The sequence below is a fragment of the Molothrus aeneus genome, chromosome 2, assembly GCF_037042795.1.
Source record: "Molothrus aeneus isolate 106 chromosome 2, BPBGC_Maene_1.0, whole genome shotgun sequence".
Lineage (NCBI taxonomy): Eukaryota > Metazoa > Chordata > Aves > Passeriformes > Icteridae > Molothrus > Molothrus aeneus.
In genome coordinates, this window is record NC_089647.1 from 96,179,433 (window position 1) to 96,206,902 (window position 27,470).

General features: G+C 35.9%; 1 protein-coding gene across 1 annotated transcript in view; it reads right to left on the bottom strand.

The window, feature by feature from the left end:
* Positions 1 to 2,474: 2,474 nt before the first annotated feature.
* The window catches only part of ANOS1 (anosmin 1), a 132,896-nt gene continuing 107,900 nt past the window's right edge, over positions 2,475 to 27,470 (bottom strand). The window contains exons 10-14 of the mRNA XM_066545343.1: positions 14,054 to 14,148; positions 11,858 to 12,029; positions 10,450 to 10,670; positions 8,705 to 8,846; positions 2,475 to 8,017 (exon numbers count right to left, since the gene is read on the bottom strand). Coding sequence (XP_066401440.1) covers positions 7,959 to 8,017; positions 8,705 to 8,846; positions 10,450 to 10,670; positions 11,858 to 12,029; positions 14,054 to 14,148 — 689 coding nt within the window. The 3' untranslated portion in view covers positions 2,475 to 7,958. The remainder of the gene's footprint in view (positions 8,018 to 8,704; positions 8,847 to 10,449; positions 10,671 to 11,857; positions 12,030 to 14,053; positions 14,149 to 27,470) is intronic.

Below are 27,470 nucleotides of genomic sequence, written 5' to 3' on the forward strand. Positions count from 1 at the left end.
ATCACAAGCCTATTGAAAATAAAAGAATGTATAAGCTTTTTCTTTGAAAGAATATTCTTTAATTTTTTTTTGTAATGACAGGCCCATAAGACAATTGAAGTTGTTTATGCCACAGTTGGTTTTTTGTTCCATACAATTTCCTTGATATTTAAGATGTCACTGCTTGCCTTACTGTTGGTTCACAAGTAATTAATGAGAGGATGTGGAATCCCCATTCTTCATTATTTCCAAAACATGAAAGGACAAGGCTCTGAGCAACCCATCATCTGTGACAGAGATGTTCTAGAGATTTTGAGATTAGCTGAGATAAAAGAACAAGTCTCCTAGATAAAGTCTGGAGCTAATGAAAACACTGATTATGTTGTTTGACTCATAGTTTCGCAACGACTGTATATAAAATTCTGAAATAATTTTTTTTCACATATTTTACAAAGTTACTAACAAATGTTATAAAATCACCTACAAAATAAATAGGGGATCACCTTAGGATTTCATCAAAGTTTTGCAGATGAACTAGGATCCATTTTAATCAGTGTGACATATTTAGTTAACCTGAACATAAATTATTCTTAATGGCCTTTATCAATGCAAATGTGATTTACATCTATGCATATTAATATTTAGGTATATGTGCTCACCACAATTTCTTGTGGCCAGCATGGCTGATGTGTAGAAAGATAGGCTTTCTATTCTACAAACAAACCATATTGTGTACATAATAATTTAAATGAGATACAGCTGCAAAAATTCTTCATATCGAAAAACAAATATTGCATTGCTGACAAGGAACCTTTTACTGAAATCTGCTCTAAATACATTAATATATATTATCTTAATGGATTTCTTTTCTATTGGAAAGGTATCATAAACTTAAATCTTTACAGCATTAGACAGTGAAGAGAAACATGCTTGCAGTGTGCCATGTAGGACTAAGAACAGTAACAAAAGGCAAATCCTTCACAACAAAAGTAATGCACACAGATCCACTATAGAGCAAAACTAAAACGCCCTTCAAGTTCAGGTTAAAAGAAAGGAGAAATTAACACCATCTTCAATCAAATAAAAAAATACAGGGTTCATTCACTAGTGTAAATCTTCTGTAAGCCTCTGGTGACTCAGCCATTCATGAACACTTTCACCAATTACATGCTGTCCTTTGTGACAAGAGGTATTTCCCTCAAAGCACGGGAAAAACGTGTACGGATCTTCTTTGTCTATAATAAACACCAGGCAAAAATAACAGTTGTCAGTAACTGCTCTGAGATGCCAACTAGCCCTCACCAGATTATTTATTTCTTGAAAATTCCTGTTTCATGGTTACAGTCTAGCAGATCTTGCAGGCGCGTTCACTGAAAATCTGAAATATTTACATTTCAAGCAAGTATTGCAGCATGTCTCAGAAAAGAAATTTAAAATATTAATTTGAATGTTTGCAGATGACTATAAATACTGATATTAATACTAGAAATTGGATGTTGGCACAGAAATTAATACATCAGGTGAGCAGAATCTTTTTGTGCCACCAATGCTCTTCTGTTCCCAGTGTCTCCTTACCTTTCACTTACATAAAATGACAGCATGGAAATTCCAGCTCATCACTCTGCATCTACTCACAACTATGCAGTCTGAGCCATTTAAATCAGGCAACATTTTCTAAATAAAATATAAAACTATGACAAATATGTTGACTAATCATTACTAATCAGCCAACTCAGAGCTACTGTGAAAGACTGAAAATCTTTAACCTCTTGCACACATATTAATGCTGAACAGCTTGTGCAAAAGACAAGCAAGCTCTATTTGCTGTACAAATACATTTGCACACAAATATAAAGGGATATTTGTATGCAGCATATTTGCCTAACTCTCCTGAAAAATGACAGTCCACTGCTTCCAAAGTTGATTTTCCATTGAGAAGAAACAGACCTGCTGAATGCAGCTCATTATTAAGTAACATGAATAAATCACCAGCACAGGTAAGGAACTGGGTACAGAAAGCATTCATAAATTCTTTAGTTGCTGTGCCTCACAGCACTCAGTAAATGCTTATAGCAAGGTGTGTATTAAATATTCATCTACACTCCTGCCAGCACCTTGAACAGGAGCAAGAGGAAATTAAGCACAGTGCAAAGGGGACACAGCAATTCCCTCCTTGCACACTGGCTCTGTTTCAAAGCTTTCATTCTCACTGCTCTCCCTGGTGCTTCTTTACCCTCCAGGTGCTGCACTGCCACCGAGGGCTGCAGCCACTGTTTTGGCCCAAGGCCTTCCTCAAGGAGGCTGGCATAGATTCAGACAATGACAATACAACACCTGTAATCAGAAAATAGAAATGTGGAGGATTGGTTTTGTACTGGAACAAGCTTTATTGTACGCAATTTTTTTTATGAAATGGAATCTTTTGAGTGTATTCTGGTTTTAGGTGCACAAAAGCCACGTTGTACCACCCCCAAAATGATGAATGCTGTTCAATATATAGTAAATTTGCTTTATTTCATATGCTTTATTTAATCCATTCATTGTGTCCTTTAATCCAATGTAGAATAAAATATTTCTTTGAGGACATTGAAAGAAAAAATGAATTGCTATTCTGAATTATAGTGTATAGAACAGCTCAACCATTTATTTTGACAACTTACCAATTCACCTATTCAGGTGATATATCATTCTTATCTAGGTTTACTGAACCACAACAGCAAATATTATAGAAATAGTCCTACTTGCAGAGAAATTTAAAAATAGGGGTATTTCTAAATATTATTTATTTATGTAAGAAGAAAATCAAAACTAGAAATGTAAGCAGTTATTCTAATGAGATAGAAATACCAGGAAATTTTGGAGGTTTTCATCAAGTTAACAAAAAAAGAAATGTTTATTATGTAAGTCAAGAGGTACTCAAAGGTGCATCTCCAAACTAAGGATATTGCACCTGAGATTAACAGTGCATCTATGAGAATTTGAAACAGTTAAATATTTGTACCAAGACAGATATTTATATTTGTTAAAAATACAAAATTTAAACCATGGGATACTGCACTTTAGTACAGAAAACACTCCAAATCTAGTGCATACACAGACTCATCATGAGTTTCACTCATGAAAATCTTGGTTTGCAGGATCAAGCCACTGGCAAAGATCCAACAACTTAATTAATTTAAGTTAGCATAACAAAAGTATCAACAAATCTTCACTGTGAACTATCTAGTTAGGCTAGAAAAAGGGCAAGCTTATATGCATGACTTTTTACTTCTTCTAGTATTGGTTTAAATGTAAATGACTCAAATCATATTTAATTTTATTTTCACAATATTTTGAAGACTATCTAAAGAAAACAAAATGTTGTAGTAAAGAGAGGGTAAAATGGTATGACTTCAGACACAATGAAATTTAGATGAAGCAGAGGTACTTGGTATGACACTGATTTTTCTTAGATGGCTCTATCTCTTCGACTCAAGAAAAGCAAAATTCTAAATTCTGTATGGAGGAGATAATGTACCAATATTTTGATGTAGGATAGTTTATTACATAAACAGTATGTACAAATTCTAAACATGAAAATAGTGAGTAAAAGAAATCAGACTCTATTTACATTTGTATTTTTTTACAAAATGTTTTTACAAGTGTATATTTTTTCTCTAAATAACAGGACAAACACATAAGACCAATCTTTTTGTATTACATACATAAATAAATATTGACTTTAAATGACTGTTATAGGAACATAATTTCTACAGCCAATTTGGGTAACAGAGAAGCGTTTGTTACCTTTACTACAATATAATTAAGTAAAAAGGAAAAAATTTACATATAGAGCTCTGTTAATTACTTTGTAAATAGTACCTTACTAATATATCAGTAGAGGTGATACAGTCGTTACATTTCATGCCCACAACTGAACAATGAGTTTTGGCATGCAAACCCACATATAATCATCAACATCTGCAGGTATCCATTTACATTTTTTTAAATAAAGGGTTTTCTTAATCATTGAAAACTACATGCAACAGATTATTAGTAGCATATTCCTGGTTAAAATGCACAAGTTTTGCATAACATTATTTTTAGTAATTGATGTTCACAGGTACTGTTCAAAAGGGTAGGAACATACTTGGCACATAGTATAACAAAATGAATTAATAAATAAGTCAATATCACTATGACATTTACATATACACAAAAATAAAAATTTTTATGGTGTTTTACACAGAATTTAGAACTGTCTGGTTACCCCACTTTGTTTTACAAGGCCCTGATTTAAGACATTATTCAAACAAACTCTGACATCCATGCTTGATGCTCGATGTGGAGCATCACTAAAGCTCGTTCTTAACTGCGCAGGTTTATTTCCACACCACTGACTTCCCTTGTGCCAACCTTCCTGAATCAGGACCTGCTTATTGGAAACTCCCCCTGACTGCAGGTGGAAGCATGGAGATGAAAGTATTGTGAAATAAATTGACTCAGTATTAAGGTTTCTATACAGTTCTGCTAATAACAATTAGGAGAATTGCCAAATTCTCACTCACAGTAGAAATGACTTTGTGTGTGACCATGCCAAATATCAATGTCAATGTCAGCATTGCCACATCAGGTCCTCAGCTCCTTCTGAAGCCACTAAGTTGAGATGTTCAGCATTTAAAGAATCAGACTTCTTACTTATCTGTGTGCTATATTCTTAATGAATATTCAAGTTGATACATATGGATGACACAGCACAAGTTCTGTCTTATTTTCTCCTGCTCTATAAAATACTCAAAGAATGATCAAAAAAAAAAGATATAACAAGAACAAACCAGTTTCTTCTTATACAAAAATCACCAACAAACAAAAAAAATCACTTCACAAAGCTGTTAGCAAAAATAGCATAATTTTATAACTCTCCATTAAGAAATAAAGATAAAAAAACCGCATCCTGAATTCAACTGACAAATCCATCAGAATCGTACACAGTAAATAATACATTAGTGTAAAGGTGCAGAGAATCTTAAAACATCCCAATATCTCTAATATCCTCCCAATATTAACTCTGAATTACTCAACATCATTAGAGAAAATAAATCTTTAACTAGGGAATTAAGTAGCAAATTGCAACTCTATTGCTGAATTAAATGTTTAATGTGGCTTAGTCTAGTAAATTAGGACAATACCCAGTGTGATTCAGCAAACAAAGCTTTAGAATTAGGCACTGAAAACTTCAAACCTGTACTGCTAATTAAAAAAAAATAATCAGAAAATCACTCAGAGCTGGGAATTTAACATCCATGCATGAGCTTTGTTGACTTTGTATTTCTCATTTTTGATTTGGAGTGTGACTTAAAAGGTGAGTTGATAAGATCATTTGTAGAAGGAAAAAAATAATTTACATCTTAGTGGACTCAATATAATACACTTGATCACTAGATTTCTACTTTCAACTTTTGGTTTTGATCAACCTAGTTCAGAAGGGGAAACCTCTCAGTGTTCTTCAAAAATACTGTTACTTTGAACAGAAGAATGCCTGAGAGAGAATGGCATCAGCAAACAGTAACCATTTTGATGCTTCTCAGAAGGATGATGACCCAGGGGGCTTCTAACTTACTGCTTATCGCCAATGAATTGGCATCATTGTACCAAAGAGCAACAGCTATGCTTTACAGTGTCACTATGAATGAAATGTAATTAATTTCATTAACATTACTCAAGTCACTGTCAATTTGATCCAGCACATGTAGAACAGACTGTGATTGAAAGGTTTGGACAGAATTCTTCAGAGAAGACTGAGGTAATGACTTTCCCTGATCCTGCTGATCCAGCAAACACCACAAAGATAACTTCTAGACTCATCTATGCCCTATGCAATCCCTATGCAATGTGAAAGCAGTGCTGCACACCAGTCCCAATGCAAATTTTGTTTTCTTTGTAAAAACATACACTGAAACACTCTCATCCTGACAAAAATATCTCAGGCTCTGGCATTCTAAAAAAAAACTGAAAAGAAACCTTTATACTGCAGATTTTTGGAAGAAGAGCTCATCTGCTGATTTGCTAATGTATTTTGGAAAATAGAGGAAGAAATTCAAAGCACCATAGCCTTCAATATATTTTAAGCTATTGTTAAAGGCCTTTGCAAATCATGTAGCAATAGAAAAAGTCTGGGAAAATTCTTGGTCACTAAGTGTATATCTAAAAAGACAGCAACCAAAATAGGAAAAGAATTCAAAAGAGCCCTTTAAAACCGAAGGTAAAATTGTAAAAAAATTGTAATGAGTAAATGATCAGAAATTAATGTAGTTTCCTTCCCCCCTGTGGTATAAATGCTGTAAATTTCAGTATAGACAAACTGAATATTTCATGAACATTCTACTATGATAAACACAGCTCTGATCTTCTGTGTCAGATAGATATTTCTTCATATTTGCTTTTTCACAAAACAGTTTGTCATCAAGACAAGGGAAATACATGTACCACTAATGTCCAAGCTCCTCTTATTGAATATCTGAGAAAAATATGAAGCACAGATGAGTCTGTATCATCTGCTGGTAGGAAAAGTGGCCACTTTGTCCAGTTGGAGTCAAGTTTTGAGGTACATTAGTCTGATGTGATGATTCAAGGAGCAATGGAAACAGTGCCAAAGAACTCAGGAGCACTTTGAACATCTTGAACATTAAGAGCTGATTATGGGTACTTGTATGGATGTTTATTGGCAGATACTTTCCACCCTCTCAATAATAAATCCAAGCAGTTTCTGTTTACTATTGAGACATGTGTCTCTGTGTGACAGATTATTCTAGACAGTTTATATTGCACAATAAGGCAATATGAATTCCCTTATGGTTAAAAAGGGCACCCTTCTGTCTAAATTTGAGAAATGAATTCAAATAAACTATAAGCCAATGTTTTCCAGATGCCAGAATATTGTCACATAATTCTTTCTGTAAGCAGAACAGCAAAATAGAGCCAGTACTTCCATCCTTCTGTTCTAAAGATCCACAGGGAAAAGAAATATGTGCGTCAAAATTCAAAGCCAAAAAGTAGCTATAAAGCTACTATAATAATAAATGTGCCTCAGAATTTCAGTTTCTAAAACTTTAATGTTAACTATTCAGATTTTTAGAAAATTGGTGTTTGTATTCAAGATAATATTATACCTTGAAATATTATGTATCAAAAAATTTTAAGTAAGATTTTAAAAGTTATTTTTCTAGGACCTATTAATTAACTGCATTCATTGCCATAAGTTTTAAACAATTCTATTAATTGTCATTTGTTTCTCTACAATGGTGTTTCTACCCTGTATATCCTTTAACTATTAACTATATTAATAGAAGATCTACATGATAGAACATTACCACTTTAGACCAGATGGGTAATACATATATATCATCATCCTCCTCCATGGTGACGCTAAAATTATTAAAAACTGGGTATTTCAAGGTTTCTGCAACTGTAATCTATTTTACTTATGTGCTCATTTCAGACAAATTGATATATTCTTTAATAGCAAGACACACTAGACCTTAAATTGGTGACAGGCAGGGCTTTAAGTAAAAATTGATAGTTTAGATCCATTAATGAGAACATCTTTCAAAAGTATGTATACATCACAGGACCTTGCAAATAGTAATATTGAATTCAAGAAGAGAAAAAGCTGTATACACTGCACCATTTTAAGCTAGTTTAAACACAGAATATGAAAACATTTTAATGAACAATATAATGAATATTTTCTCACAGGTGTTGAGTTGGATATGGTCTTCAGTTTGCTGAATAGTGCTGGTACTGAAATGATACTTGCTGTATGATTCATTATGGTCATGGTGCAAACATAATTCTTCATGTCTAAACTACAGAGAAGTAGATACAGATCGTACAGGATGGCAACTTCCATTGGAAAACTGGGTTCACTGCTCCAACAGATGTGCTGTTACCCAGCCCTCAGTTTTTTCCTCTCAGTTATTTGTATAATCATCTGAAACAGTCTAATATTTCTCTGGGGATGGCTTGTAGTGATGTGGATGATGCTGCTTCAGATGAGGTCCTAAACAAAAGAACAGGAAATTATGCACATATAAAAACCCTGAATATGTAATGCCAACATTTATCTGAAAAGGCTTTGTGAGACCTTCAGCTTTCAATCCTTCAGCTTATAAGTGCTGAGTTTGTGCTGGCAACTATGTGTATGTTCAGTCCAGGCAACTTTAGTGGGCCTTTAAAAGGACAAAAATATTCAAGCAGACAGATTTTGAACTACTTGTATTTTTTACTTGGCTTTGCAACACTGAGCTGTATTTTTCAGAAACACATGAAGTGCTGGAAATGGCCATTAAGAGGTTTGTCTTGCTTTAGAAATATGTTTAAGCTCTAGATATGCTGGACTGAGTGAACCCAGAAAAATCTAATCTTGAAAGCTATGTAATCCTCCAGGCTGCACCTGGAGGACAGACCAACTTTGAATCCCAAGCGTTATAGGCATAAGCCAAAGATCCATGGCTGCAACAAATGGCAAATGCTAGACCACAGAAACTGAGTGAGAGAAAGACTGGATTTGCTGATGGACAGTCATTAGGGGAAAAATAGCCAGTATTTTCACACATCTTAAATTTATGGAATGCTACTGGAACCAGTAAAAGCTCTAAGGCTTGAGAAAGGCTTCCACTCTTTACATGTGGAAAACTGAAATTCTGTAACATGTCACAAGCATATTTCAGAAGAGTGCAGTGCTTACTGTGGGGTGCAAATGGAGGAAGGTCGGGCGTGCGGAAGGATTTAATCGTGGCTGGCCCTTCCCCACCAGTCGTCAGCACCTGAACTTCCAAGCGGTACAGCATGGAGGGCCTCAGGTTGGGCACGGTGAGTATGTAGTGATCCTAAAAATAAGCACAACCCTTGAATTCTCAGACCATTGGAAAATAAAACATAGCTGCACTGCTCACACACATCAGTGGTTTAAAGAGGTTCTAGCACTGTCAGCAGACACAAATTATTTTCATAGAGTTCCGTTAAAAGGATTTAACGTATGCATCACTTTGTTGAGTGAGCATGTTTTGAATTTTTTGCCTGCCAGTCCCCTTTGAACAGACACATTTTTAACCATAATACTATGGTTTCATGTGTACAAGGTCCAAGTTGTTACAGACTTATATGGAAATTGTGATGATCACTAAAAATGTGCTCATCACTAAAAAACGAATCAAAATGTATTTTCCTAACCATTCCTTTTAACAAACATGTTCATTACATAAACTTGTTTTTATTTTGGATTTGAAAGTGGATTCTACTAATTGGTAATTAAAGTAGTGGCTGCCCTGGGTCCACTTCTGCAGCTTGTGGGAAAAAAAGGGTGACCACACTAATTTCAGATTTGTCCCAATTACACCATAAGAATTTGCCTTTTGCTCTTAAGGCATCATTTACGGCATGATGGATTCACTTTTCACTGCACCACACCTTTTGTGGTCACTTAGACATGTGCTAAATAATTTCAAAGTAAATTCATAGAAACTTTCACATGGGAATACATCTAGCTAAAGACTCACAGACATTAAGGAATCAGAAGTCATTCATCTAAAACAAAATCAAAACTATAAATCATCTGCATTAAGTTGGAACAAATCACTCTTCTTATTCCACGCTGTAAAGGCCCAGGCGCAGGAAGGGGATGGCTGGAGAAGTGATGCTGGACAGTGAGGACAGCAGGGTGTTCCTGCCACCAGCCAGGCTGGTCTGGCCAGGAATGCACAGGACAGGTGATTCTGCTTGGCACTCTACCCACCCCATGTGGGGAAGCCAAAGCACATTGTGGGAATAACTTTGGTCATTCCTGTGGGATAATTTGCTGCTACTGCCAGAGCAGACAGTAAAAGGGAAAGGAGAGAGAGAAAAAGTGGGGGGAAACATGTTTTCCTGGCAAATTAGCACATATTCTGAGATGGGATTGCATTTAACAGACCTGGCTAAGCTGTTCCAAATCATATAAAATCCTGCATGGGTAGGGCAGAGAGAGGAGTGCATACATTGCACTTGTACTCTCGCTCTGCTCATTCAGCAGCTCCAGCAGTTGGGCCCTGTGCATTTCAGCCTTGATTGTGTAAATACTACGTTTTCGGTCAGAGTGAATGGTCCTTGGTATAAATGCCCTAAATCTTGGTGGTTTCTGAGGGACAGAAGACACTATTTCAGCTCAAATCAGAGCCTTCTGCAAGTTAACTGGGTGCTAAAAATAGACAGATACATACAGTGATAGATAATTAAAGGCATCTCCAGGCTCTACAGTTTAAAATGTTTGATGTATCATCAAGAAGAGTAGCTATGCTTTGTATCTCCATCAAGGAGGAAAAATTAAGTACTTCCTGCTCCAGCTTACCTGCAGAACCAGTGTTTGACATCTGTATCACCACTAAACATTACAAATGAGGCACAGACACACAAACTTAGGGAGCCACTGGCAAAAGAAAGTAACAAACAACTTACTGCTGGCAGTATCTGTGACTGGGAAATGATGCTGTTGGGTAAACTGTTCTGCCGGCTCTCTGTGGTCACTTCTGCCCAAGTGACCTGAAACCCTGTCATGGGCTGGTGAAGGTCTGCCTTAGATATCTTCCAGGAAAAATGACCAGTGATGTTACCTTCCTGAACAATGAAAGACGCAGACAGATTCTCGGGTTTGGCCAACACTTTGGGTAGAGCTGGCACTACAAATTTGGAAAGCAAAAAAAGATATGCTGAACTTTTACAGATTATCTTCAATAATATTCATTTAATTTCAAAAATCGAGGTCAGGCAAAGTTTTATTTCTACTTTTACACATGATGCAGTCAGCATTCTACCACATTTTCAGTGTTAACCAAAATCCTATGTTTGATATATTCCACTGACATTTGGGGCCAAACTTAAACTTCAGATAAAATGCTCTCAGCTGCAGGTACAGAAAAGAAAGCTATGGCATGTAAAGACCTGAGTGCCTCATTCACAGGGAGCCATTCTCCTGCTCCTCATATTTCCGAATACCTGAACTCAGACTGGAAGTTCTGGGGCCACAAGAAAATGCACAGGGTAGCACAGAACTCCATAGTTCAGCCAAAGAGTAAAAGTCATGCACTAAAACTGTAGTACAAGTTAATAGGCGCACTCTGATTAGGGCAAAGTTATACCTGAGTTACAGTTGCCCAGGAAGGCTGTAATGCTGGAATCTGTCAGGACAGGCATTGAGGAAAAGGCAGTGAAGGCCAGCAGGGTTTTGGGTGACATGGAGCATGGGAGTACCCTTAGGAACAGGAGGGACTCAAGGTGAGAGGGCTTCCCTCCAGAGAGAGAGGTATCCACACTTGGCAGTGCAAAGCCATGGCTGACCTGAGCCAGGACCAGCTGACCACAGAGGTCCTCTCCAACTAATGTCTCCATAATTCTGCAACTTCCATAACCCTCTAGTTACACATTGTGACAATGCTGGAAAAGATATGAGGGCTTGTATTTCTTATTTGAGAGCAGAATTAACCTAAACAAAATCAAACTGAAAAAGCAGCTTGCATCTGCAGCAAAACATTAAAAAGATGGGTCACACCACCATAAGCATGTTTACAGTTATCCTCCATCATTATAATAAATACAATGGGGAACCATTCTTCCTTACAAAAAAACTGTCAACCATACCATTACAGATATTATCGTATGTCCACTAGGATTATTCTTAATTGACAAAACAGTAATAATGTACTAGCCAAAATCAATGCTGTTGTGTATGTCTGTTGATCTTCACATAAACATTAGTGATATTTTTATTTGTTTTAAATCTCTCATTTTCTATCCTAAAACTGCTTTTTAAGACTCTCATTTGGTGATTATAAATGCTTTTGGAACTATTCTCCAGATCATCCCTTACCTCCTTCAGCAGGACAATTAATGCGCTTGTGTTTTTTTTCTTTAAATGCAGAGCAAGGTGGGGTAACAAAGAAAGTACTCTCAGCCTTAAAACGACCTTTAGATTTTGCAGGCAGAACAGTTACTTTGTATTTGCATGAAAATGACAGGTCCTTCAGAATAATGTAGTTTTCCTACAATAAGAAAAACAAAAAGATCATATGCTGCAAATAGAGCCCAAAGGAAAAAGAAATATGAACAAAATGAAAAATAACTTTGGCAAAACATGAAAAGTCCTCTCCACAAAAATATTTTCCTGGATGCTTAACACATGCCAATGTGGTTTTAACTCAGAGAAGAAAGCAAGTATTGTCAATGTCATGATTATTTTCAGTAGTAAAATATATTAGCATGGTATTTGAATATGTCCTTCAATTCTACACAGTTCCTTCGACACACGGCATCAAAGCAACTGACTTCTAATATTTAGAACAGCCTCTGTGAATGATGGCAGTGGGGGTAGCAATGGGATGATATAAATGCTAATCGAATTAAATAAATGTAAGAAAGCTGAGTTAAGCTGCTGCAAATGACAGGCTTCATCTATGTTTAACTTTTTAAAAGCACATTTAAAATCAGCATAGCATTATGGATGCATTTTTTTCCACTTGAGTACATTAAGTACCTCTATATTCTTATCAGGAAGAAAAACTCCACAGCTAAATACAAAGCAGAAGTCTCTATTTAAGGACAATGAGTGGAGAAGAAAACTTTACACAAAGTGTAAGTGTCCTTCTAAATTCTTACCATTGTCTGAAGTACTTTTGAAAATTACAGTCTGAAAGCTTTAACATAAATCATATATGGAAAAAAAATTTTGATTGGCTGGCTTTTATCCCCCCAAAAAATCACTAATAATATGTTACTGGCTAAGGTCAAAAGTCTTTCACTACCTTTTAGATCCCTAATTCCCTTCAGAATCGCTAATTTCCCAGGTTCTTCTGCATAACTCCCTCTTTTGTCTAATTGCAAATTAGTCTAACCTTCACTTGGAAGGTCATTTTCACGGGACATACAAATTGGGCTGAGACTGAGCTCCCTGCCTTCCACCTGCTGGGAGAGTGCCCCGACAGGTTTGATGTCTCCTTAAAATTGTGACAGGACTATTTTTATTTATCATGACAGATTGGATGAATGACCATAAAATGATTGGAAATAAGGAAAAAAAGGAAATAAGTTCATTAATCCCACAATGCACTTGGACAGATGTCCAAAGAGTCTTTCCTGACCTCTAGTGGAAATGAACTTCTTTAATGCTGTTTCTCCTATCTCCATAAGATTACGTCAAAATCATTTTTTAAATCCACCTCTAATTTGTGCTTTGCTGATCCCATGAAGCAGTAAATCTCACAAGTTAACACCATCCTGTGTGAGAAATCATGTCTTTTGATTTACTCTTTTACATGACATTAACACCCCTGAATTGATGGGTGGTGTTAATGGGGTAGTACCGATCAGGGTAAGAAGGAAAGGTGAATTGTGATTTTGTCCATTCTGCATAACAGACTAAACCAATTCTGATGCACCAATCACATTACTCTGTTGTTCAAATAATGTGTTATAGTGATAGATGACACTAGAAATTTGCCATCAAATTGAGTAGGAAGTACTGGCACTGAAATGTATATTTTCTTCCCATCTGATATCTGTCCGACTTCCAGATTTAATATCCAGTATTTGTCACCTATAGTTCTTCTTCTCTTATCTATTATTCTCCTCAGGGAGAATAATCACCTGAAACTCATTGGCATGTCTTAAAGAAAACCTGGTTTATTAATTACTAGCATTACTGTTCAGTATTTGCACTGTGCTAAAGTCTTAAATTATTAATTGCAGATAAAGCTCCCATGTTCTACATCCTGCAGAGTTATAGAAGTACTTAGTTAAGAAGTTTATCTGGTCTCATTTTCTAAATAACAACAAAAACCAAAATAAAATATTTTAGCCTAGTGTGGATTTAGGAAATCCAAGAAACCCAAAACCAGCCCAGATACATAATTTTTATCTTTTGCCAAAGAGGAACATAAAAAAGGAAGCATCCTTACTGATCTATGAAACATAGGGGTATAACACATATTGTGTTATGTTACAGAACCATCCTTCCTCTTGCTGCCTAGGAACTACTCCGAGTCAAGCAGAGGGCTGAAAGGAGACTTACATAAGTCAGCTCTGTTACTTTCCTAAGTCCTTTGGTGTCATTGTGTGCACAGGACTCCAGTAACCAGTGCACCTGGAATTGATTCATGCTGATATCTACATGATATAAAAAGAGAGGAAAAGACATATAAGTTTGTTTTCACCAAAAGACATAAAAGTACATTTTCACCATTGCAACTTTTCTCGCTTCTCTGGATAAAAACAGAAGGAATTTTAAGTATTGTAGAGTTGGTAATTCCTCACTAAGGAATCTTTAATGTAATGGAGAAAATATGGTACACCAATGAAATTTAAACCTTCTATCAGCTAAAGGAGATAAACAGTGACATTTCATTTTCAGATTTGTTACCGTATACTGCTTACATTAAAAAAAAAAGAATTAAAACTGAGCATTAAAAAAAAAATAATCTCAATGCTGCTACTTCTAATCATCCTGCAAATAATGAGACAGACTTGGTGTCAACTGTCTGACTTTTTATATTGTTAGAGCATTGCAATACTGCTGCCTGGCACTGCTTGAGAAATCTGTGCCTGAAAATATGAGAAAATGCCTGTAAATCCCCAAGCTTTCTTCTTTCAGGATATGCCACAAAACCTTTAGTTCAGTATCTCTTCAAGTAATATTCTAGTCCTGACTCTTATGAGTAATACTGAAGTCTTAAGTTTACTCCCATTTAAATCAATGACAAAACTTGCTGCAGTACCAACAGTATAAGCTCTCAACTTATTTTCAGCTCTTCTAGCTTTTTGTCTAATAATGCCTGAATAAGGAAGCAAAACAAAGAGCAAAAAAGAATTGACAAAAGAAAGAAAACATTAGGTAGTGCAAGTAGTTTCTGACATTTTTCTGGATTTCATTCTCTATATAGGGGATGCAAAATTATGTCTGTTATTATTAATTAGCTGAGTATGACAGAATCACTAATGTGCCTGACTGTGGGTTTCAGGAGGGAAAACAAATATCTCTGATGCCTTAAGGGCTGATCTGGTATTAGACTGCTATGAGCAGTTTGGATTCAGAAGAAAAGGATTGTAAACTAAAGAGAAAATTACTACTGTAGGAAAATAGCTGAAATGGCCCCTTGAAATAGATTTTTGCAATAGCTGTTGTTCATAACAACATATATGCTAATTATTTTTGCAATTTCTTTGGAAACAATACTTCTTTCAAAAAGAAATCCATTAAAAAGTACATTTCCTGCTTTGTGATTGTTCCCTCTCATTTAAAATAAATAAAGAAATGGATGTGCTTTTGCATATCTCTTAAAGTTTTCCCACCTCATGTGCCTATTGGATAAAGACAAAAACTCACAGTGCATTTGTAAGAAGGTTTCATCTGATTTCATCTCTTCCAGTTGACTCCATTATCAAATATCACACGCTCAATGATCCTTAAGATCTCTTCTGACCCAAACCATTCTATCATTCTCTGATTATTTTAAACTATCTTCTTGGGTGGACTGCTCTTTGCAAAGCTACAAAATGTGTATTTTTGCTTGTAATACTTTTCATTTGAAATCCATAAATAAATCACTCTCCTTTGGCTAAACATTTATCCAAGCCAATTAAATCTTGTAATTGTCCAGCAGTCAGGGATTGGACAAAACACATCCCTAAGGTAGGTCACAAAATACCACTACATGGGCAATTGGGAAAAGACAAATCCCAAGCACAAGACCTTAGAAGAGCTCAGCATTCAGATATATTGGTGTAGAGGTTTACTGGGCCTCTGCTCAGAAATGTAATTCAAGGTAGAATCACAGAATCATCAGAGGGTTTGGGTTGGAAGAGACTTTAAGGATCCTTCAGTTCCAAGCCCCCTGCCATGGGCAGGGACATCTCCCATTGGCCAGGTTGCTCAATGCCCCATATAACCTGGTCCTGTACACTGCCTGGGATGGGAAAAAATACGTATTTCCAGCTACTGGCACATGTATTTTCAGGCAGGTCCACATCCATTAATTATATGAGCTTCTACTCCTAGACAGTTCTTCTCTTCCTTCCTTCCTACTTTTCTGCATTAGCAAACCCTCAGTAACCCATCTGTAAACACCTGTGGGTTTCTGATAACTTCTCTACTTGAAGAAAACAGAAATAGGTCAAAGAAGAATATAGAAAATTAGAAATACATTTTAAAAACCTATCAGCTTCTGTATATGTAGGGTGAAGTTTTTCTTAATTCTTTTTCTAATTTTATTTGAGCTAATGAATCTTAAATTTGATAGTATTCTGGTAGTCTGATAACAACATACACTGAAATAAGGGGATTTTTTAAATTTTCAGTATGTAAAGCTTATTTGAAAAAGGTTTTTGTATCACATCTACAAGTACATCAGCTGTTATAAACTGGAAGGCATCATGTCAGCCAGCAAGACTAAAACTTCAGTTCTCACCTCTATATTTATGATTGCTGCTATTTAAAAAAACAGAAGATACACAGGTTAAATAACATGTGTTAAAGAGAATGTAAAATGTAAAAATAATTCACAACAAACCCCCTCCAATTTTCTCCTTTTAAAAAATCTGTCCTGTCAGTGTCTAAAACCTGACTAATACCATGCAATATAACAGAATAAAGTATGAAATACAATAAGGAAATAGCTACTACTTGAGACAGAAACTTTTTAAAAATAGGGAAAGGCGGGAATTTTTGTGATTAAATAAAGCTAGAAGCCTGAAAAAGTCAAAATGTATATGCATGCATGAAGTATGCAGATGAAATGACAAGATTGTTTAAGAAATTAACTTTAATATTTTTAAAAGCAAAAGAAGATGAAATGCATGAAATGATCTAAAAAGCCCAATAAGAAGCTGAGAAAAATTATGAAACTATGCCTTTGTCCTATAAAGTTGCTCATCAAGATCATGACTCTAAAGTTTTATGAAACATTAAACAGCTGATTTTGTATTTACCACACGTGCAAAAGAAAAGCCTCTCCCAGTCCTCCTTTCAGCAATGCACACTGTCTTAGTGAGATCACTACAATAAATTTTACTTAGATTTTTGGGTTTAGCTGTCCAATGCACACTAAGGGATGGGTACTGGATGAGCTCAAGCTGCATCCAGCTGAATGTCAGCCACTGCCTCCAGAGCCAAGGGTCTGGATCAAGCTCAGCTAAGGTTCACACACTGAGCCCACAGCCACATCTTTTCCCAAAAAGCCATTTGAGTAGCTAATATTAACAGAATATTCATTACCTAATGGGACTGATTTTGGAGAGTTTTACCAGAAAACTCAGCCATTCCTGCTATAATAAGTACAAAACACTGTCAAGAAATTGCCAGACTGCTTCCGTCTGCCTCCCTGGTATTTCAGATGTCACAGTATCAACCTCCTTCTGAATATCTGGAGTTTTCTTGATTCTAAATTTTCAATTATGAGTCTTTAGAGAGCTTTTTAACTTCATTGTTCTCATGGTTAGAATGTCTATCATTTGATACTAGAAACAGTGATGCTTGCACAAACAGCAAGCATTTGCATTTCCCAGAACTCAAAATATTTGTATAGAAGCAGTGAAGCTGAAGGACACAGTAAGTGCTAGCACTCATTTCAGCAGCTCTAAGATTGTGAAATTAGTCAACAAAATAGCAACTTAAGTACAAACAGCTGACAGCATATTCAAATAATTACTTTATTTTAAATTTATATAAAGAAAAAAAAAAAAAAGGCAATCCAGGACAATTGCTTTAAAAACCTCCTAATGATACTGACATGGAAACTATCTCCAGATGCCCAAGCTAAAGGTTTTTAGGTCTGTAAGACAAATGCACATAACTAATCTTTTCAAATAAATTAATAGTTGATGTTAATTACTTTGACTGTGATTTTTAAAGTAGATTTTCTGAAGTATAAATTGACTTTCTAGACTTAAGAAAAATGGCTGTACAGACGCCACATGATCATGTTCTTAAAATCCCATGCACTCTTAGCTCTTTTGCTCAACAAGGGTATGCAGCTAACTTTGTTGGACAGAAATCTGACATCTCTAATAAGAAATGTAAGGATCAGAGAATGCTCTAAAGCATGGGGCTTTTTTAAATTTACCCCAAACTGCCTTTATTTTCACATGAGTATCTCCACTAAGCTCTCTATCAATAGTGTTTACAAAGATGTTCTTCATCAGATTTTTGTGCTTTCTCCCCCTCCCTAATTTACATTCTTTAGTTCAATTTTAATAAAAACAAATAAACTTCTGATTTTTCTGGATGGAAAATGTGCATTTATTCTATATCTTCAAGCTGTAAAAACAGCTCAGAATTCTACTAATGCCAATGCCAACTACATGTGTTTGCCACTTGGAAAACTTCAGGTTCATATGCAAAATTTAAGCATCTTAAACTGATAGACCTCAACATAGCCTAAGCCAAGGCTGCACAATAGTTACTAGGAATACTAAATCACCTCCCCACAGAATTTAAAGCTCTGAGTATCATTCAGAAAAATAATCCAACAAAATTTCAGGTAATTCTGCAAGTTCTCCTAAATGAAACTTCTGGTTTAAATGGTTCTACAGTTTATTTAAAATAAACTACATTTTAAAGGTTTGGGTTTTTTTTCTTTTTCTCATCTTTTTCAACCTCGTCCATGTTTGTTTATTACAAATACACTGCTGCCAGTCATATGAATAATTTCATCTAATGTGGTTTCTTTTTTTTTTTACCATTCTATTGCAGACAGCTACTTTCTCTGCCTCAAATACTTTTTCTCCTTTATATTGCAGTTTCTGTTCCAGGAGGGTGCCAAATTGACTCTCATAAGGAGTTGAAGCTTTGTAGCTGAAAAACTGGCATAGGAGGGGCATTTCAGCAGTGAAATTTGCTCATGCAGCCCAACACCATCAATATGGAGCTACCCCAGAAAACCAGATAAACAGAGATTTTATTTATTTCTTTGTATCCTGTGATCCACAGCAAGAAAATTGCAGCAGACTGTGTCAGGAACTGGGGAGACTTCTGCCACTGGTTTGCTTGAGGTCTTTAGGCAAAGTACTGCATGGCTCCTTATCTCTGTTCCACCCCTGTCAAGTGGTGAAAACGATAACAGTGTGTGTTGTAAAAGTATTTCAGCTCTTGCATGTTATTCTGACATGGGTCTCTACTATTTGTTACAAAAATGCCAATTAATACCAGCTGTGACAGCACTATTATGCAGGCAACCAAATTACAAAAAGTTATTAGAAGGAAAATCAAATGGGATTTGCTGGAAAGCAAGGTTTCACAGCGGAATTGTTCAGCAACAGCAGCTCAAATTAAGGTTTAATTACAATAAAAATATCTGGCATCAATAAACATGGTAACATCAAGTCAATTTCTGTGTCATGACAGGATTGAAAGCAATTAACATGAAGTGTCTGATAGATTTTCCCACTAGAATAAAATACGGTATAAAAGTAAATATTATAAAATAAGACATATGAAAACCTTTACCTGCTAGCATAAAATCGGTAATTTAATACAAATAACTAGAAGCTTTGATATAAGTATTTCATTTAAAAAAAAAAAAAGTTCTGTATTTTTTGTCACAATACCGCAACAAACGGACTCCCTCCAAAATATATACACATAATTAATATGCTAACTGTATGTCAAAAGGAGTTGTTATCAAAGCTTGGAAGATAATGAGCCATATGTAAACCTGTTGTCTTCATTGAAATTTCTTCAAACAGAATGCCATAAGGAGGATGAAATATCTCTGAACCTATTGGGTAAGAAAATTATTGAAATAATTTGTTCTGTGTGCAGCTAAAACTTTATTATATTTTGTTAGATTTGATATTTCATCTAGCAAACCACAATGATTTTTTGTGACTGGCCACACATTTTCTGCTTTTCTTTGGTGGGATTCTTCTTACAAGCTTCTGAGCACAGGGGCCATTATTCAACAAAGCACTTGGGCATATGAACAGTTGTGTTAACTTCAATAGTTAAGGGTAGCTAAAGGATCGGGCCAGAAAGTTTACAACCTAGCAAGAACAAGACACTAATGACCATCAAAAGTATGGTTAAAAGATGGTCTTGAACATGTGTTTGATGGTCTTAGACTAACAGGAAGAAGGAAATATAAAAAAATTAAGTAATTTCCCTTCTGGATTATGTGTCCTGCATCATTACTGCTCTAAAAATAGGCTAGAGCAAGGGGAAAATATTTTATATTTAATATCACGACACAGGGCAGAATCTGCTCAGGGCACATGAAGTACATGCGTCACTATCTACAAGCTTGATTAATTGATTCTACTGTAAAGTCATAGTGTGATTTTTCAGAGTTCTGTATAAATCCTGTGTCAGAACCATCCAGGAAAAAATATTTACCTCACTGTATTGAATGGCAAAGCTGTAGCAATGGTAAATGGTGAAATTAATGATGCCTTGCATAAATCAAAAGATATCATCAACCCTGAAGTGCTCAAACACTTGTACAAATCAAAGCCTTCTTGAAGAAATGTTCCTGCTCTTTCTCCTCCCTGTAACCCTCTTTACTGATGGGCATCTATTACAACACAGCACTTATTCCAACCCACCACTCCAGCAGAAGGATGAGCAGCAGTGTCTGCCCTGCAGCAGCAGTTGCCTGCATTTCCACACCACAAACTAGAAAGGAAATATTTGAGATGAATGTGATGAAATGTCTGCTGCTCTCTCAGCCTCATGTTCATCTGTTTATTGGACAAATATTGTTTTCCATGTCTACACAACATCTAATATATGCAGTTTTCCATCAATGCTTTTTCTCATGAAATTCAGTTGCTGGAGAGGTGCTGAAAAATATGCAGGGAAGGCTGAAATATGGTCAAAATCCAAGTGAACAAATGAAGCAGTGTTATTTACTACTAGTTCCTTCAGTTTTGAAGACATGATTAGTGTGAAGTGATTCACATTGTATTTTTTACATTTAAATAACAGCATGATGGAAGACCAGTTTGGGAAGAGATATCTCAGTGTACTGCAGAGAAGCAAAATATGATCTCAGTCAGTACTAGATCATAACACTTATTCATTACTTCATATACTGGTTCATGAGCCATTGTATTACTCTGATTCATGGTGTCCAACATTTGCAATCTGAATCTAATGATAGGACAAGAAGAAATAATATAATAAGAAGTACTATTTTACTCATGGTACTTTAGCAAATGCAAAATGAGGTAAACACAATTTACCTCCAACTAATATTAAAATGCTGCATTGATGTGCTAATGTATTGCAAGTCTCTCTGCACTCCCCTTTTCCTTGTAAAAACCACTTGTTTTGTCACAGGCATTTTAGGTAAATTCTCTTGAAAAAAATTAAATTATAACAACTCTGTGTTTTTTGCTTCCTCTGCATTGATTCACCCGATGGTGTAAAAAAAAGAAAATCCAAAGTTTTGTTTGGTTATGAAATTCACAGTACTCACGACACCTCTTGAGAAAAAAAGCTTTTTAATAATCACCTATTCAAGCAGTATGTTTAAAAATAACACCAAAACCTTCAGCTGACATTTAAACTTCACTCAACAAACAATTCTTAGCAAGACAAACTATACTGTTTCCTGCTTTAATATGGAATATAAGCAGTTTCGATTAAATTACAAATATTTTGTTTCTCACATTATGCCATTTAAAACAAACTTCCTTTCTACAGAACACATTCTTTGTATAATAGAATAGTAAGCCTTTCCAAAAATGATATTAACAATTACTGTGTAATTTAAAGACAGGCCTGAGACACAGTATTTTTGTCCATATCTAGACCTAGGAAGCCTCAAGGTTTGAAGATGTTTATATTGAGGGATTTAAGCCTGGGATCATCTCTAAGCCGGATTACCTCTACCCTTACTTATTTTCCCACACACAACATCCTATACAAAGCAAGTTCAACAGTATCTCATTCTGGTTTTCCATTACAAGGAAATTTGCCTCTTGTAAGCTCCAAGTCTCACAATAGCTGCTTGTAGCCTGAATAGAGGCTTTCTACGTTATTCCCTCATAGCTAGATTTTCAAAGCTAGCTAAGCATCCCAGAACTGAATTTAATGAAAAAGAAAAAAACCCAAACAAACAAGTCCAAGGCTCACCAAGGTTATACATACACTGAAAATGTCACCAGGTACTTTACCATTAACTTTAGCCTTCTGTGTAACTTTGAAAAATGTGGACAATAATTTAGACAAGCAGACTGTGAGGGTAAGTTCACTATATTGAGGGTAAGTGATCTTGGAATCTCTCCCGATTCCAGAGCCAAAGTACAGACTCATCTTGCCCCTAATTCCACAGTGGGAAGAGAGGCAGTGACGGACCAGCTATTCCCTTCTCTCTCAGACCTCACGCAAAAGCCATACATGGGTAGGTTTGCATGCAGTGATCCATGGAGTTCCAAAACTGGACTTTCCTGATATGCATTGTGGAACATCATACCAGGATGTTGCTTTGCTGAACTGGTATTCAAAAAATTTATGGCATTAATTTGCAGTTTCTACATCTGCAGTTTAAGATTCATGTATCTACGAGAAACAGAACACAGCAAAACCAGGTTAAATATCTATAAAATCATGTGCATACAGACAAGGTAAACAGAGCAAGAATTAGGATTCATATTAATGTGGAAGAGTTGGCTTCAAGACAAAAAAAAAGAAAAGTGTTTCTGCATAGAATGAGCACTTAAAACTCAGGAACTCCATTGTTCAGGATGTTTCAGACACCCTGAAACTTGGTGACCCTCATAGGACACTGGATATTATTGTGAAGATAAATGCATGAGAAGTGAATAAATACAGTGAAATAACAGTGGGCTCAGGAATTTTGACTAACTAGAAGTTGTCTGAAGCTGGGACAATTATATGCAGAAATATGGTTACACTCTGGATTTGCTTTTGTCCACTGCCAAGGACAGAACACCTGTTGTGTAGGATCTTTGGTCTAGACTACTATGGATATTTTTGCACCTAGTTTATGGTCCCAGGAGCAAAAGAAACTGATATTAACAACTCATTATCATCAGCAGCTGTATATATGGGTCATCTTAAAAATTAAATTATCATTTCAGAAACCCTTTGTTTCTGTTTCTTTCCCTCCAACTCCAGCTATTCCTTCAAATAGTCCAGTTTCCTTCTCCTATTTGTAGTGTTTATGCGACTGGTTTTATGGCCACCTTATAAACCAGCTAATTAAAAATACATTTAAAAGATGCACATGGAGGAAAATTGACCCAGTTTACAAGAGGACACTCATTAGTTTAAACCACCTTCACCATAAGCATGATGACTCCCTGCTGACAGGTTAACCTCCCCTGGATCATAAGATCAATGCTTCATCCAGAATTTAGGCAGGCTAAGAGAGCACTCATGAGCAGTTATTAGCGCATAGCTCATGAGAAGCATCCTGCAAACTGCTGAACCTCAGTACCTTTTACTTACAGTAGGAATGGTAGGATTGCTCCAGGTATGAGAGTGTAAACCTGTGAGACAGAGCTTTGACTTAACCTGACCTAGTGATACAGTTTGGGGAAAGGAAAGGAAGAGCTCAGCTGGTCAGAGCATGGTGCTAACAGTGCCAAGGTTGTGGGTCTGATCCCCATAAGGGCCATTCACTCAAGAGTTGGACTCAATGATCCTTCTGGGTCTCTTCCTACCCAGAATATTCTGTGATTCCATATTTGGATTGTAAAAAGCTTACCATTTTACCCCTCAGTTATTGAGATTGCCTCACATCAGACATTGCCATTGCCAAGTTTAGTGATACTATATATGTACGCATATATATATATATATATATAATATAAAGTACTGTGTTTGTTGTTAAAATAATTAGCTTTATACGCTGTGTTAATACTCAGGAAGTAATTAGAATTTGAGAAAACTGTACTAGTCAGACATAGACATATTGAAGACACATAAAGATGCTGAAAATGCATTTTGAAAAGGCATTTTTTCCTGAAGAATTAAAAATCAGGCAAGAGTTTATTAATTAGTTGGCCAGTTAATTTCTTCCATGCCTTCAAGTGGATTAAGTCTTGATAAATGATTTTGCAATGGAACATTGAAAGTGTATCTGCAATCTGACTGTAGGTATGCATTCCAGCTAATATGGTCTATCTTTGGATTGAACTCATGAACCAGGTAATTTGCAATTACATTTCTATTTAAACTTTTAATGTAAGTTCAAAAGAAATCAGGCTTAAGTTTCTACCAGTTACTAAATTTAAGAATAAAAATAAGACTTCTTTTAAATGCATAAATTAAGTCAAATTAAAAGCACTTTCACAATGACTAAAGATGTTCTGGATTATGATTCAGGTCATACTGAGGACTTGTGCACAGCTCACACTACATAAATTTTAAAATTAACCAATAAATATAAAAATTGTACAAATGTACAAACCAGTCCAGTACAGCCTTCAGCAAACATCAGCGGGTGCCTGTTAAGTAAAATCAGTGTCTGTGCTCTGGGAACACAGTGTGTAGTTCTGATTTGACTTGTGATTATTTGATTTCCTGGCAGACTTTGAATCAATTCCAATTACATTTCTGAGACTAGCAGTTGGTCAAACTTGCTTCTAAATCTCTCATACCAAGAGCTTTAAACCACCCTACCCAGAAAGGTCTGGAGGTTTGGAAGCAAGTACAAGGCAACAAATAATGGTTTTCTGTTCTGCCTGTGAAATCATGAAGAAATGCACTGAACTGTCCCTTTGAAAAGACTTTCCAATATTGTCCCATTTTCAGGGGAGATGCCACTGAGGTTGCCATCATTCTAAAAGTAATTTTAAAACTTTTTAACTGGCCCCACTAATCAATTGCAGACTATTTGAGAATTTGAAAACCATCTGCTCTACCAAATTCTGTTATTTGTGGTTGATGTTTTTTATTACTCCCACCAGTAACATTTTAAGTATTGTAAGTATTTCACATTTGGACAGAAAGCAGGGTCCTATAGGCACTTCATAAAGTAAAGCAAGCAGAACTGGAGATGGTCAGATTTTACCCTTTACATCCTTTTAAAAAAGGCAGAGAGATTTTTTTCCTGAAACTACATTAGGACAAAGTAAAGGAGAAAGACAAAGTTAGGGAGGGGTAGGAACCACACAGATACTTCTGACAGGATGTTCTTTTAACTCCAGAATAATTTCCCATGATAAATAAAGCTTACAGCACTACCTATCTCCCCAGGCTCAATGCTGTGGAAGCCATTAGATACAGACATCTGAGTCAGAAGTAGCACACATGGAAAAGCAAATTCTCTAATATCTACCAGTGCATTTCTAAAGAGGTGATCTAGTTGAAGAGTTCTGTGCTTAGAGCCAGCTTTACTAATTAAATCCCTAAGAACTAATGCACATTGTGCATACCCACACAATCAACCACTGCTGAGACAAAGTCCCTGTATTCTCCTGGAAGTCTGAGGGCAATATATTAGTTTATACTTCACTATAATTAACAGCCAGGTCATTTTGTTGAAAGAACCATCTGGACTATAGTGATATCTTGAAGTACAAGTATTTTACTGCTACAATATCAATAATTAGAATAGCTGCTCAAACACTAATCTGCCCAATGCAACAGCTAGTACCAAAATAAATAAGGCTTTAGTGTTCAGCAAGTACTGCAGAATTCTTTACAGTAGGAGCTGGAAACTCCAACTGCATCTGAAGGATTTCTTTACTTTCAATGGCCCTACTGCCATGAGAAAGGACCATTTGACATGTGTTATCAATGGGAAAGCTTTCACTTCAAAACCTGCCATATGAAATACCTTATTACAAACAAAGAGTCAGCGCACACAGTCACTTCATTTATGTCCCTAAACTAAGTGAAAGTTAATTTTGTTTTCCTAAGATCTGGGCTTAAAAGCATTTGTGTTAGCTCTCTATTTGCTTTGCCATGCCTTGTATTTTATTCTTTTCTGTAATGTAATTCATTATTCTTGTTTGGTTGATTTATCAGACAATGGTAGATTTTCTGCCTCTTCCTGCCTTAAGTATTCCTTTTTCTTCTGCTTTAGCATTTACAGAAACACAAAGAAAGAAGCCTGAAGCCAAGTCTTAATGCATTTTAAATATTTGTCTTTTTAAGCAAAACCAAGAGGCAGATATATTGATTTTGAATATCTAGAAGTACTTAAAATGTTTAATTTAAACAGGGGGAAGTAAATGCACATAGACTTAATTCAAAGAAAAGGAAGCTAAAGCTTTACCTGAGCAAGGAGAGTTGTATTACACTCAAATAACAGGCACTGAGAAAATGGTAGCAAAGGCAGAGTAACGACTTAGAAAATATTGTTGTGACAAGCGCTTTGGAAAGAAATGACATTCTGATATTTTAGTGCATTATAATTATTGCAGCAAGTGATGAAAATTGATGCAGAGAGTTCATAAAAGGTGGGATTTTTTTCCTTCTGTCTGGAAAAAATTTTATTTTCATACACAGATTTGCAGCAACTTGGAGGATTTTCAGCTAAGTCCAATACTCAGCTCTCTAGTTGCCCAACCACAGAAAAACAGAGAAAACTTCAGCATTTTTTATTTTCACACTTTCAGTCTTGGCTACTGCACAATACACTGAGGTTCTTAATCATCCCCAGTATCTAATCCCTTTAAATAGGGGTTTCAGAGTGCATCCATTTTTGGTAACAGATGGTACTCTGTGACCTCAGCACCAAGGAGTTAAAAGTGATTTGTTTAATTTGATTCCACTACTTGGTGATTTCTAATTTCATACATCAAGATGGCCAAAATATCTGGCCATGGAACACATTCTACTTTTCATTTACAAAAGGGGGATTCATGCTGCTTAAGGAATGCACTGTTTCTCTAATCCCAGGCCTAAGTGAAAGGCAGCAAGGAAAAGACATTTTATTCCTTCAAAAAGAAGCTATTGTATTCATATATAACATGCTTTTGGATGACTCTGTCTAGCAACATCATGTGCACTTGCTAAGTACCTTGTACTGCTTGAAGTGTGGAGGTATTTTTGCTAGCATACATCCTGAAGTGATTATTGTCATCATACCAAAGCATGCAAACTGAAAGATTATTTCAGAAAGAGCTTTATTTTAATGTAAAGTCCAGATTCTACATTCCATTCATGCCTTATGCTTACTAAAGTTAATGGGACTTGAGAAATGACACTTGAAGAACAGGCCCAGATAAGTCTTTCCTTCTTACCAAATTGTGGCACATTATGATGCATATATATGGAAATCAATCCCCTTACTTGGACTTTTATTCAAACACTGCGTTCAGTTTCTGAGTACTGATATGCAGTCACTCCTTTCCTGTATAACAAACTCAGCAATAGTTTAGTTTAATAATAGTTTGCAACACTCCCTCTGATGCAGTTGTTGCACAGGACAGAGGTCTGATGAATTCTGTTCAGAAGGATGACATAAAACTGAGAGATTCAGCCCTGATGGCATCACTGTGGTCTTTTCACTGCCTTTCCA